At 48.4% G+C, this 13,907-nt stretch overlaps 1 protein-coding gene and 1 long non-coding RNA gene across 4 annotated transcripts in view; both read right to left on the bottom strand.

Annotated features, from left to right (window-relative positions):
- The window catches only part of SYN2 (synapsin II), a 154,079-nt gene extending 152,165 nt beyond the window's left edge, over positions 1 to 1,914 (bottom strand). For 2 of the 3 annotated variants that reach the window (XM_072941872.1, XM_072941875.1), the window contains exon 1: positions 1,363 to 1,914. In XM_072941872.1, the coding sequence (XP_072797973.1) occupies positions 1,363 to 1,748 (386 nt within the window). In that variant the 5' untranslated portion in view covers positions 1,749 to 1,914. The remainder of the gene's footprint in view (positions 1 to 1,362) is intronic. The other variant, XM_072941873.1, reaches the window with a different exon arrangement.
- A 1,681-nt stretch (positions 1,915 to 3,595) lies between these two features.
- Positions 3,596 to 8,348, bottom strand: LOC140686612 (uncharacterized). The gene is made up of 4 exons (XR_012060453.1): positions 8,294 to 8,348; positions 7,409 to 7,512; positions 5,961 to 6,028; positions 3,596 to 3,823 (listed from the first exon to the last, which is right to left on the bottom strand). It is a non-coding gene; the product is annotated as an uncharacterized lncRNA (long non-coding RNA).
- Positions 8,349 to 13,907: the final 5,559 nt, after the last annotated feature.

Here is a 13,907-nt window from a genome sequence, read left to right as displayed (position 1 = left end):
GCCAACTACACATGTCACCCAAATGACTATTTAGAATGGTCATATCAGTTAGGGGCCAGCAGGAGGGCAACTCCACATCTACATCTCACTTCCATCACACCCACGCCGGCACTCTCTCCCTGCAGGTCTCCCAGTGAGAAAATGATAGAGAGAGGAGAGCAACAAAGCAGCCAGAAGAGGAAACGGAGATAAACAGCTTTGTGGTCCCTCTGTGCCTCCCTCTTGAGAGGAAACACTTCGGTCTAGTCTCCAGCCCCAACTCTTCTGAGGAAAGAAAAAACAAAACGAAACAAAACAAAAAACCCTTCCCGTGTTCCAGAAGAAAAAGCAACCCCTTTTCCTCAACTCTTCATTTTTTTCAAGCCCTTCACCAGTCAATTCCACTATCATCTGCCACCCCAACCATCCCCTAGGTCAACTTCCTGCTCCATAAACAGAACCTCTTTTAACTGGTTTATCTCAAGTGGACCTCATTCATGCTTTTATCAACCAGAGGTCACATTTTACCCCAGCCTTCACAATTTCAAGTTGGAATATCCCTTAAAAAATAAATAAATGAAAGAATTTTTGAAGTTCCCCATCTACTGCATTAAAGCAGATCTCTTTTTATTTGTGTCCCTTTACCCATCCAGAATATTTTCACCTCAGTCCTCATCTTTCCAGTTGGAAAAACCTACCATCACTTCCACCCCAAAACACGTACCAAAAAAAAATTTTTTTTAAATCTACAAACCCTCATCCCCTCTCCCCTCGGCTGCACAAAATACAAGAATTTTATTATTCTTAGACGACTCCACGCTGCCCGGGAAGAAGCCCTAGCACACCTGGTCTCCCACAGCTGTGCGCTCATCAACCTTGACGTCAGTACTGACACCACCTTCATGAGGCCAGGTGAACAAATACCCCATCGCCCTCTCCCCGCCAAATACCATTTCCGTTCCGAATTCGCCTCGATCCCCGTAAAGCAGAACCTTTTTTGCTTTTCTTTTGGCCCCCAGTGTCCCTTCGGGGATCTGCGACCGTTTTCCCCTCAGCTTTTACGTGTCTAGGCTGAAAAGTCAGTTCCCTCCGTCCCCCGCCTCCTTAAAAAAAAAACTATTTCTTAAGACTCGTCCCTGTCGTATGAAGTAGCGCCTGCTTTTCTGCGTTCGGGGATTTGAGCCCATTGCGGGGCTACTTCAGCCCGAGCTTCACCTCCCAGGCGGATCAGTGCCTCCGCCGCCCGACACGCACACACCCCCGCGGGACCCCTCTCCCGGCGGCGGGGCCCGGACCCTCCTTCTCATTGGTCTGAAGCGTGTCCCCCGCGCGGCCCCGGCTGCCCGAGCCCCGCGCCCCGCGCCCCGAGCGGCGGGCACCTACCAGTCGGTGTGCGGCTCGTCGACGACCAGCAGCACCTTGGCCTTCCTGGCGGCGGCGGGCGCGGGCGCGGGCGCGTCCACCAGGCCGGCGGAGGCGGCCGTCTGCTTCACCGCCTGGGACAGCGAGCTGAAGAAGCTGCTGCCCACCGACGGCGCCGCCGCTGCCTGCGGCGCGGGCTGCGGCGCGGGCGCCGGGGCGGGCGGCGGCCTCCGCTCGGGGCCGGGAGAGGCGGCCGGGGGCGCCGACGAGGCCGAGGCCGCGCCGGGGCCGGGGGGCGGCGGCGGCGGCTGCTGGGGCTCGGGCCGCTGCAGGTCGGTCATGTAGCCATTGGGCAGGTTGGCGATGAAGCTGCTGTCCGACAGCCGGCGCCGCAGGAAGTTCATCATCTGGCTGGAGGGGCTGGGGGCGCGCGGGGCGGCGGGGCCGGGCGGCGCAGAGGGCGAGAGCGAGGCGGCGGCTGAGGCGGCTGAGGCGGCTGAGGCGGCTGAGGCGGCTGAGGCGGCTGAAGCTCGGAGCGCGGCGCGCGAGCCCAGCAGACAGCCGCGGCAGACTGGGCCGGCCGGGCGGGGCGGCGCGGCGCGAGGCGCGGCGCCAGGGAGCGGGCGGGGCCGGGGCGGGGCCAGTGGACGCCCCGCCCCGCGCCGCAGAGCCGGCACCGCCCCTGACTCGCCGCCCGCGCACCCCGCACGGAACAGCCCGCCTGCCGAGGATGGGGACTCCTGGGCGGGGAGGACCAGGCCTCCTGCGACCTGAGCGTGACTCTGTGGGGAGGGCGTGGGAGCCAGTCCTCCTCCCCAATAACAGGGAAAAGGGAGCCGAGAGCCCCTACCACCTTCTTAATTGGGGGAGAAAGAGCCATGTCCCACCCGAGATGGAGGCGAAAGAAACTGTCCCCGCTCCCTTTGGAAGGAAAAGAGGTGTCAGCCTCCCCCCGCGAGGTGAGAAAAGAGCCATTCCCCTGGAGCTCACACGGAGACACACACACACACACTCGCACACTCACACACTCGCGCACACACGCTATAGTGAGAAAGAAAAGAACGACCTCCTTTCCCAAAGCTGGGAGAAAGGTGCCATCTCTCCAACCCTCAGGTGAGGGAGGAAGGAATAGTCCACTCTCACTAACACACACACACTCACACTCACACACATACCCCCTACGGTGAGAAGAAAAAGAACTGTCCCTTCCTCAACGCTCTGAGAGAAAGACATCTTCCCACCGCAAGGTGATGAGACAGAGACAAGACCTAGTGGGAAGACGAGGGTCATCTCTGCTTTGGGGAGGGAGGAAGAAGGGCAGACCCTTTCCACCGGGTTCTAGAAGCGTGTGTGGGATGCATTTTCTGCGCCTGCACTTTAGGGATGGCTCACCTCAAAGCATGTACTTCTCTCCCTATTCTCATTAACGAAAGGAAACCATGTGTAAGGCTGGAAATCAGCCCCTGCAGGAACCCCCAAGGGGAATTTCTAAGGCTCCACCACCCCTTCAACGTTCATCTAGCTGGCAGGCATTGGTGCATCCTATGTAGTATCAAGAAGGTCACATCTTCAAGATCTTTCTATTTGTTTCCTTCAGTTCATTCATTGGCCAGATCTGCCTTGACCTCCATGAAGTCTTTTCTGATTACCCTCTTCCCATGGTCATGCCCTAAATCTGTGTGCCCCCTAGATCTTTGTCACCTCTCAAGCAATACACTTAATTCCTGTGTTGAATTGGAGTGGGAAGCAGCAGATACACTTCACTTTCAGACCACGCTGGGTGCTGTGTGCCCTTGGACAAATCGGCCCTCTGAGCCTCTTTTCTTCAGCTGATAAAAGGAGATAACACTTTTCAAATGTGTTACACAGAATAAGTGAGACCGTGTGCACAGTAGGTATTCTAGTAATGGTGGTTGGATTCTGATTCTTACTGGAACTAGTTCTCAGTAAGCATTGGGCTGAATGGAATCAACGAGCAGCTTGTCACTAATGTTGGCAGGCGACTCATGCTTCCTACATCCCAGCTGGCACTCAGCTTGGGAGCTGGAGATGCACAATCCAGCTCTCAGCCAGAGACCCAGTGATGTCCGAGAGGTCTTCAGTCAATTTATAGCTACCATATACCAGGGGTGGGTAGAGCCGAATAGACTGACGTGAATGGGAAGTGTCCCCTGCTTGTCACCATCTATATGGGCTGGAGGGGAGGGCGGGGAGGGTAGACCTAGGAACAATCACCACAATAAGATGGGCGAGGTAGTTTAGGAGCACTGGGAGCAAGGGATTCATTCTGCTTGTGAGGCTTATGGATGGCTTCTCAGAGGCAGTGACATTTGAGATGGGTCTTGAGGCAGCTGTAAGAGTTTACCAGCAAAGAAGTGGGAAAGCACTCAGACGTTCCTTGAAAACTCCTCCAGGAACCCTTCCTTCAGTCCTCCGCGGTGGGCTAAGCGTTCCATCGCCTGTCCTTGGCTTTGTCATAGCCCTTGAAGAAATGATAATAAAATATTCTGGTTACTAGAACATAAGCTTTTCAAGCATAGTACCGTGTCTTAGTCATCTTTGAACCCCAACACCAAGCACAGTACCTGAAACAGTAAGGACTTAGCTGTTTGAGAATCTAATTGAACTCTCTTACACAGCTCAGTTCTTGTGTCTCCAGGGAATAAAACTAAGTCACCAAGAACTTAAGTGAATAAACTTAGTTTAATGTATCACACTTCCTAGAAGTTTGGTGGTGGTGGTGGGTTTTTTTGTTTGTTTGTTTGTTATTTAGGAAAATGAGAGGAATCTTTTCCAAAGGTTTGAATCTCTAATGATGGGATTTCAGACAATGTTATCACTTCAATATTTTTGGATGAGTAGGGTATCTTTTTTGTTTAATTTCACTGAGTAATTCCCCCTAATCATTAAGCTTGTAGTGCATGAATAACATTTAAAAATCCACCAATTAACAAACATGTTTTGAGTACCTAATACACACAAGGCATTTTGCTAGGCACTGGAGGATAAAAGATTCAGAGATAAAGAAAACTCAAGTTCTGCCCGTAAGAAGACAACTCAGAAACTTGTGATCACGTAACAGGCAATATCAGAGCAGTCTGTGTGTGACTAGAAAGTGGAGCAGACAGTGAGTGTTAAAGGAGCCAGAGGGAGAGGAGAACTCTGGGGCAGGAGGCGATTTCATGGGGGAGGTAGAGCCCAGGCTTGTAAGGGCAGCATTCAGACAACCAGGACAGGGTGGAAGATGAAGAGATGGTGAGTGCGAAGGCAGGGCAGCTGGACTGGATAGGTTGTAAGAATGTATAGATCTCACCTTTACTGAAAAAATATGAAAATGAATATATGTATGTATATGCAAGACCAGGACATTGTGCTGTACACCAGAAATGAAGACATTGTAACTGATGTTACTTCAATTTAAAAAAATTTTAAAAAGAATGTATAGTTCTATTCCTTGAAGGCAAAGCCCTTCCCTGTATCATCACTATATTCTTTGAGTCTTAGCAGTAGTGCCTGGCACTCAAATATTTGTAAGAGAGGCTCTGAGAGGCTGTACTCGGGCATGTGTTTATGTTGGTAGTGTTTATCCTATATGACAATGCTTCAGTCATATAGGAACATACATATATTCATTTTCATATTCTTTTCATCATAAGTTACTATAAGACATTGAATATAGTTCCCTGTGCTATACACAGTATAAGTTATACTGTGCTATACAGTATAAACTTGTTGTTTATCTATTTTATATATATATATTAGTTAGTATCTGCAAATCTCGAACTCCCAATTTATCCCTTCCCACCCCCTGCCCTCCCCAGTAGCCATAAGTTTCTTTTCTATGTCTGTGAGTCTGTTTCTGTTTTGTAAATAAGATTGTTTGTCTTTTTGTTTTAAGATTCCACATATAAGTGATATCATATGGTATTTTTCTTTCTCCTTCTGGGTTACTTCACTTAGAATGACAATCTCCAGGTCCATCCATGTTGCTGCAAATGGCATTACTTTATTCTTTTTATGGCTGAGTAGTATTCCATTGTATAAATATACCACAGCTTCTTTATCCAGTCATCTGTCAATGGGCATTCAGGTTGTTTCCATGTCTTGGCTATATCCTGTTATCTTTTTAGATGGCAAGTACCTCACGCTGAGGGATACTGTCTTCTGCTTCTCTCAGAATGACCTGCAAAGCCTGATAGAACAGCCAACACACAGGAAGTGTCCCAGTCTTGGGAGCAAGATCTGAATGTTCCCAGAGAACTGCTTAGCTACAGATTCCTTCACTGATACAACGGAGGCTCAAGATGTTTAAAAATACTTATCAAATATTCCACTGATTTATCAAGTTATTTTCTGGTAGGTTTTAATAAGAATATTATTCTCATGGGGGAACAGACTATTTTCATATAATTGAGCCAGAGTAGTTATTAACTAGCTGAATATGATCAGAAGATTTTCACTAGTTGGCACAACTGCAAATCAAACCTGCTTAAACCAATATCCTCTATGTCCCACTGAGTCCTTGCCACAACGTGTCTTTGCACCATGCAAAGACCCTGTATGAAAAATAGGCTTGGGTTTTTCATAAGCTGTAATGAAAATCTTTTCCTTATCCTTACCTGTGGGTCTAGCTTCCAGATGCAGGGAGAACATACAATCTTCATGTGTCTTAAGTCCTGCCTTTTCTCTGGAATTGAAGAGGGAGCAGGCTTGGGAAATGATGCAAAATATAAAATTCTGGTGCAGTTAGGGCCTTTTCTACCTCTCTCCCTCTGAGACCAACCAGCCATTCCCCATCTCCTGGGTGAAGGCATTTCTCCCAGCGCAATCAGTTGTGTGTGTGTTGGGGGGGTGGTGTCCCCCTATCTTTCTTAATCATTCAGGGCCCAACTAAGCCAACTGTCAGAATCTCAGAAGTCTCTTCCAGCTCTAGAAGCCTGGGACCCTGTGAGGCCCTTCCTTGTGTAATCTTGATCTTCCCACTGAATTGTAAACACAAGTAAACAGCTGGTGACTGCAGATGAAAGAAATCTGCTAAAATCAGGAACCAATTTAAATGCTTTACCACCTCTCTGATTTCTCTCTTCCTCTTGAGCAAGAACACAGCAGAGAAGGCTCACAGGGAGAAAGGCTGGGTACCAGACTGAGGAGCAACTGAAGTGCCTTCTGCTGGCTGAGCTCAAAACAGAGCTTAAAGGAAAACCCTGGTACCTCGAACCACCTGGCAAAACACTCGTTATCTCAGCTCCTCCCAAACAAGGAAGTTTGCTGGGATGTGGCCCTTGCTCACTCCTTGGGATCAGGGACCCCATTCAGACCCACTTGCCCTACAGAAAAGTAGAAAGAGCTTGGGATTCAGCAACTGTGGGTTCTAGTCCTGGCTCTGTCACTCAATGGCTTTGTGATTTTCAACAAGATGCTCAGCTCCCTGGGCCTCTTATGTAACCCAAGAGGAATAGGTCTTGAGATAATATGGAAACACTTTGAAAGCTTTACCAGAAGAGGCACCATTATTGCCTTCTGTACCATCTCATCACCTGCCATTTGGAGAACCCGACTGAATTGAAAAGTTGTTGTCTCCACTCAGGTGGGCCCCCCGACAATCAGTCCTGTGCCTGCCTTCCTCAGCCACCTCTATATAGAGAACAACTCTGTCCCCAACTTTGCATTCTCCAAAGGTGGCTACATCCACTGGACCAGTTTGCTATACTTAGGAATCACACAAATATTCCTAAATCAATTCCTAAATCTGCCTCATGATAACTGTAGAAATTTGAATGAATCCCTTGCAGCCTCAGTTTCCTCATCTGTCAAAGGATGGTGATAATTATCATAACGACCTTGAAGGACGATTTCGAGGACTAAATAAATCAAGTACACGAGTGTATTTATCAGCTGTAAAGCACTGTGCAAATGTTAGCTATTAATATTTCTCATACCAGGGGAATCACAGAACTTGCCAGTAGCACAACTAAAATACAAAAAACATACTTATCCCCACATCACACGCCCAGGAGAATTCATAGAAGGCACAAGGCTGACCTTCTACTGCCAGGCTTAGTCATACCTGCTAAAATAAATGCAACAACCACTTCAACTAATGGCTTCTGCCTTTCTGGATGACCTTGAACAAGGCACTTCTCTTCTATCTCCAGGCTTCCATTTCCTGGCCTGGGAAATGAGGGAGAGGGAGCTAAGCTGGGTGATCCCCGAGGTCTGGTGGTGTGAGATTCTCTGGGAGGGGCCCCACCAGAGGAAATAAGCACCTGACATCACCAGGATGAGCCAGGGAACACAAGGGCAAACATGAAACATGGACAGACGGTTTTAGGAAGAGAGAGAAGCTGGGCACCCAGAAGAAACACAAGTGGCATGAATTCTAATTCCAAGTCTGCCCCTGACCCAAGGGAGTCAGAGATGGTCCCCTGGCCAAGTCTCCATTTCTCTGACAGTACTGAGGATACAGCCATAACTACAACTGTTTAGATGCTGACCAGATGCCAGAAACTGCCCATGTGTTATCTCATTTAATCTCCCAGAAGGCAGGTGTTAAATATCCCCTTTTTACCAATCAAGCGATTAGACTTCAGAAAGGGTATACCCACTAACAGGAGATCTTAGAACTAAAAAATTACAGAGCTTTAAGTCAGGTCTGCTTGCCTGCAGAGCCTGCGAGATTCTGCATGAGGGTATACTGACTGGCTCCTTAGAAAGATGCCATCCGTCAGCAGCTTGCCTAATAAACACATTTACTGGAAGCCATAGGAGAAATAATATGTTCCCTGGACTCTTCTCAGCTCCCCTGCCGTCTCCCTTTGCCCAAATTCCCGCAGACATAGGAGGCTTCGCATCCTGTGTAAACACTCCTGTTCCAAGAACAAGCTAGCCTCAAGCGAGAAGAATCTAGCTGATGAGACACCCCTCCCCTAAGACACCCCACTCCTACTCCCACCAGGCTTGGACCACAGCTCCCCACAGAGCAGCTCTAGCCTCTTGCGGGATGCGGGTGTATTGGCTGTTGCCATGGTGATAGAAGAACATTTCAGTCATGCACACAGGAGCAGCACAAAGTGGGTTTCCCCCGCCTGGGAAACTCAGAGGATTCATCAGAGATTGTTTGCTGCAGCATCCACACACCACTTCATGGATAAATAAAAGAGCATCCCTTCCACTTAGCGTCTGACCCCACCCCAGGGACAGAGCTGAGTCTTCGCACTAGGTTGGTGCAGAAGGCCACCCCCTCCCTCTGCCTTTAGTACAGTTCCTCTACAAGGAAGAAGTCGTTGGAAGACATATTTACCAGATGCCAGTAAATGAGCTGTTTACAGAAGCAGTGGGCAGCCCCTGACTCCACATCCTTCTTGACCACTCCCAGACTGTGGATCAATTAGATCTTTAGTGTCAGACCCATGTGGGTTTCTCCTCTACCTAAGCCACCTATTAGCAATGGCAGTCTCGTGCAATTTCTTTAACAAGACTCATCTGTAAAGTGGGCTTAATCATTCTTTGCAGAGTTGAAGAATATTAAATGAGATCATGTATAAATAAACAGCGCTCAGTACAGTGTCTGGCACATGGTAAGTATATATTCATGATAGCATTTTTTTTAAAGAAATGTAATGAAACTTATGTTCTGGTTTGGAGACAGGCAAATATTTGAATCCCTGGCTCACCACTTAATAGCCTAAGAGCTGAGTAATATTCTGAAGTCAATTTTTTTTTGAGTCTCAGTTTCCTCATAAGTAAAATGAAAAGGTCAGAATGAGATTCATAGACTCAGACCCTATATGAAGGTCTTATTTTGAAGGTGTGGTTATAATATCTCTGCTGAGAACCTGAGGATGTGGGCTAAAAAGAAAAGAAAATGACATCCTCTTCTTTAATGGTGAAATGGCATGAGCCATTAACGGCATCACTCATTAATGCAAATATCTGGACACTGAGAAGAAACTTTCCCCACCCCTACTCCGACACCACATTGTATGAGTTCCTGCATGCCTGTCCCCGGGGAAAGGTTCCTCAGTGCCAGGGCCAGCTCTGAGCAGATGCCCCATTTCTTCTTCTCTTGAAAACAGCCAGCTCCAGGGATTGGAGAAAAACAGAGTCATAGTCCAAGGTCGAACACTTGACTGTCGTTTTAATGAGTGTGATTCAGCCTGAAAGGCCATCAGCATTCTCTCTCCCTCCCTTCCCCTTCACCCTGCACATCTGCAGGATTCTGCCAGGGCTAGAGGCCCTCTGGAGGGCTTGAAGACACTTGGCTGGCTTACCTGTCTCCTGGTCCTGATCAGGACTGTCAGTATTCCTATTTCTTGGTTTTGTCTTCCTACACTGCCACTGTCAAGAGAATGTCTTTTCTCATCTTCAAAATAGCATCTGGTCCATTTGAAGCAGGCTAGCAGTAGGCTCTCCGCCAGCACCCTCATTTCTTGAAAGATGGAAGGCATTCCCCCATCCAATTATCTGAAAGTCCCCTTGCCTGGTGATTCAGCCAACCCCTCCATCATAAGCCAGTCCTGAGTATCCTAAAGTCACCTTGAACAGACTGATTGTAATCCAAGACTTTACACGTTGCCTTGAATTCTTACAAACGTATAAAGTAGGAATCATACTCTCATTGAAACAAATGAGGAAACAGAGGCTCAGAGAAGTGAAGGGACTTCCCCAAGGTCACACAGCCTGTCACAGAGCAGTTGAGTGAGATTCAAATTCTAACTCCCAACTTTAGGAGGAGGTGTTGAATACTCACTTGCCACTTGCTTTTTCTATAAGCCATAGTGAGTGCTTTGGAAAGCACTAAGGATTAGAGAGCGTGGCAGCCAAGAGTTTCAGAAAAATCAAATCCTGTGTCATCTCTAGTGTGCCTCCAAGCCTTTGTCCTCTGTTTGGGACACCCTTCCCCAAGCCCTGCAGCGGGGTGCAGCGGGGTGCAGCGGAACAACCACAGGCTTTGTGGTAGGCAGAGCTGTTCTGGAATCCTAACTCAGTTTTATGCTCTCAGACAATTTGTGCAATCTCTCTGAGGTTTTCTTCCTCTGTGAAGTAGGACCATCTTCCTCACAGTGCTGTCACGAGGAGTCGAGCTACAAGGACCTAGCCTGAGACCTGGCAGTGAGCAAGTGCCCGTGATTAGAAGCAGCCCTTTCCAATGAATTCAGCTACGCTCATCTCTGTGAAGCCTCCCTCCTCCACGCCCTAATATTCACGCATTTTTCAATGTCTTCATTCAACACATATCTAAAATACCTAAATAAGTCGGCCATAGTACTCAGCCCACAATGCCGTCATCACTGGGTCACGTTCTGTTTGCCTCGTTAGACTGGGGCCTTTCTGAGGGCAGAGATTTCGACTGAGTCATTTCTGAATCCTCAGTGCCCCGGCCAGGGGCCTGGCAGTTGGAAGGAAGGGGAAACGGAAGAAAAAGGAAAGACAGGAGGAAAGGAAAACAAGGCACAACAGGGCTTATGAACACCTGCTCCCCTCAAATGCCACGTCTCTGCACCCAAGCATCAGGAAAGGCACCCGGTCCGCCCCTCCGCCCTGGGCCGGCCTCCTCCGCCTCCCAGATCCTCCACTGACCGGAGCCAGCACCGGGATGAGAATATCAATGACCGCCCGGTAGGAAGCTCGGAGCAGCCCCGCATTGGGAGTGAGACAGGCAAGTGGTGAGTGGTAAGGCGCAGCTGCAGAAGGGAAAATTCCGTCTGTGCCGCCGCTGGGGACAGCCAGCCGTCCCAGGCCTGGTAACAGCGCGCGCGGCCGTGGGCCGGGCTCCGCCCGCCCCCAGCCCGCCCCGCCCGCCGCGGTGGCTGCTGCAGCCCCGGCAGCCGCTCCGCCTGGCAGGTGGTGAAGGCAGCCGCGTCCCAGCAGGAAGGCGGGAGGCTCGCCCACGCCGGGGACGGGAGTGCAGGGGGCGGGGGGTGCTGAGCGCCCCCCGCCCTGAGCTTTCCAGAGCTGGAGCGGGGAGCCCTAAGCCTTGGGCAAAAGCTGAGGGAGGAGGAGACGGGAGGAGGGTCTCCTTTCTCCCTGCTCCCCAGACCGTGCCCTGCCCACCACCGAATCATCTGGGGGACTTCCTAAAAACTCCATTCTAATCCCACCATCCTTCCTCCACAAAGGGTAAAGTCACTTGGCAGCCAGGCGTTCATGGTTCCCCTTCCGGCCTGGCTAGCTCATCTCCTGGCCTTCCTTGAACTGCTCTGCAGCCATGTTCAACTTCTTTCTGGTCCCCAAACAAGGCGAGCTCTGTCATACCTCTGTGCCTTTGCTGATGCTGTTCCCTCTTCTAGGAATGCACTCTGCCCAGGCTCTGCTGTGTGGGGTCAGTTTTCCAGAAGCAGACCCTGTCACTAGGATTTGTGCCCAAATAGTTCAAGAGGTGATCCCGGGAAGCACCAGTGGGGACAGGGACAAGTGGAGCCAGGGACAAGGGAAGGAAGTCAGGAAAACGTGCATTAGTGGGCAGAGTGCCACTTTCGGCAGCTGGAGCCCAATCCCACTGAGCAACTCTGGTAGATATACTGCAGACCACTTGGAGCTGTCCCCCTCAATGCGTGAGAAACTAAGGCATTTATCCACCAAAGATTGGTTAAGATTGGTAGAGTACTGCTCCTGGGGTGTTAACTACCACCCCCACCCCCACTCGCTGCCCCTGCATCCTGCCCTGTGCCAGGCCAGGCCCATCCCACCGCCAGCACTAGCTCTCAAGCAGAGCATTACAGGTACCAGTAACATCCTCTACCAAACCAAGCTAACCACTTCTTATTTTTTTAAGGCCTAGCTCAAAAGCCAGTCCCTCTAATCCCAAATAAATTTCACAGCCCCCTCTTCTGCACTCCCACGGCACGTTGAGCACAACTGTATTGAATATTTATCCTTATTCATTTTAGTGACTCTCTGCCTAGCTACCCCACTGGACCATGGGCTCCTCTAGGGCAGGATTTGTGACTTTATTCATTTCTATGTCCTCAACTCCCAGCACAGGATGGCACACAGATAACAGTGATGGTTAAGAATGCTAATGATCATTGACGAATTCCAGTACCAGCCCAAGTTCAATGTTCCTGCAAGGACACCTGGTACCCTATTGCCTTTTGTGATTTGAGAAGAAAACAGTGTCACATCTTTATAAAGTATAATACTGAATGCTGCCTCAATTTCCTCAAGGCGTTGATTGTCAGGACATCAAAGAGAAGTGTATCCTAAGAGTCTCAGACTGAAGCAACATAAGCTTGACTTTGCTGTCTTCTCCCTGGAATGGAAGGACACCTTACAGTGGATGGAAAGGCACTGGATTCATACCGAGTTGTAGTTGTTTATAACATGCATAACATCATCAGCCTGTCTTAGTTTCCACGACACCCATCCTGGAGGAGCTTAGCTGTATGGATAGGTCATTCCTTCAGCCAGAACCCTCAGATACCATCTCTGTTCCAAAGGGTCTGGGTCCTGCCTGCAGGCTGGTGGCAGGAACTGGAACCCAAGTCGAGTCAGATGGGAAGTTTCCCAAGAGAGCTTGAGGCAATACTGCCAGAGCAAAGATTTACAGTTGTTGCCAAAACAACATCCAGTTAGGAAATATGAGGGAAGGGGAAAATATTTATAATAGCAATAAAAAAAAGTCAGATTATCCATCAGTAGACTTAACAAGATGTTTGCAAATTCTGTTTGAACATTACTAAGGGACAAAGAAAACACTTTTAAAAAAAAGAAAGGTATATCTTTTTCTTGGGTAGGAAGACTCAACATCAGAAAAATGTCATTTCTCCCTAAATTAATCTGTACATTTAACACAATGCCAATAGGAAAAATACCAACAGATTTGGGGGCGGAGAAGAGGGAACTAAACAAATTGATTCTGAAATTCACATGGAAAAATAAACAATCAGGCATAGCTAGGAGAATTCTGAAAAGGAAGAGAAGAAAGGGAGGGATGGGCTCTCCCAGATCTTACAACATGGTATTAAGCTGCAGTAATTTAAACAGTGTGGTACTTGCGCATCAAGAAACAAACAGATCAATAATTATAAAGCTCAGAAATTCACCTAAATATATCCAGAAATCTAGAATAGAATACATGTGGCATTTCAAATCAGTGAGGAACAAAAGATTATACAATAAACATTGTTGAAATAACTGGCTAGTTACTATGGGGAAAACTTAAACTGGATCCTCATCTCACTCATTACAGCAACAAATGTTCAGATGGATAAAACCCAGAAAAGAATGAAGGGGATTTTGTTTAATAATCTTGATGTGAAGAACAACGTCTAAGAATGACGTATCCCAGTCATAAAATTCAAAAGTTGACAAATTGGATTGCCATAATGTTTCCCCATGGAAAAAACCTTCACATATTCAAAAGCAAAGAACACTGGGAAAAATTCTGTCAATTCATACCACAGGACTCATTCCCTTAATATATTAAAAGCTACTGTGCATCAATAAGGAAAATAACAATTCTATAGCAAAATGTGTAGCAGACATGAAGGAAAGAAAAGACCAATGACTCCTAAGCCTCATCCCGATACGAGAACTGGGTAGCAGGAAATGCCTGTATGCTCTTT

This window comes from Vicugna pacos, chromosome 17, assembly GCF_048564905.1.
Source record: "Vicugna pacos chromosome 17, VicPac4, whole genome shotgun sequence".
Classification (NCBI taxonomy): Eukaryota; Metazoa; Chordata; class Mammalia; order Artiodactyla; family Camelidae; genus Vicugna; species Vicugna pacos.
This window is presented reverse-complemented; position numbering and strand designations above follow the sequence as displayed.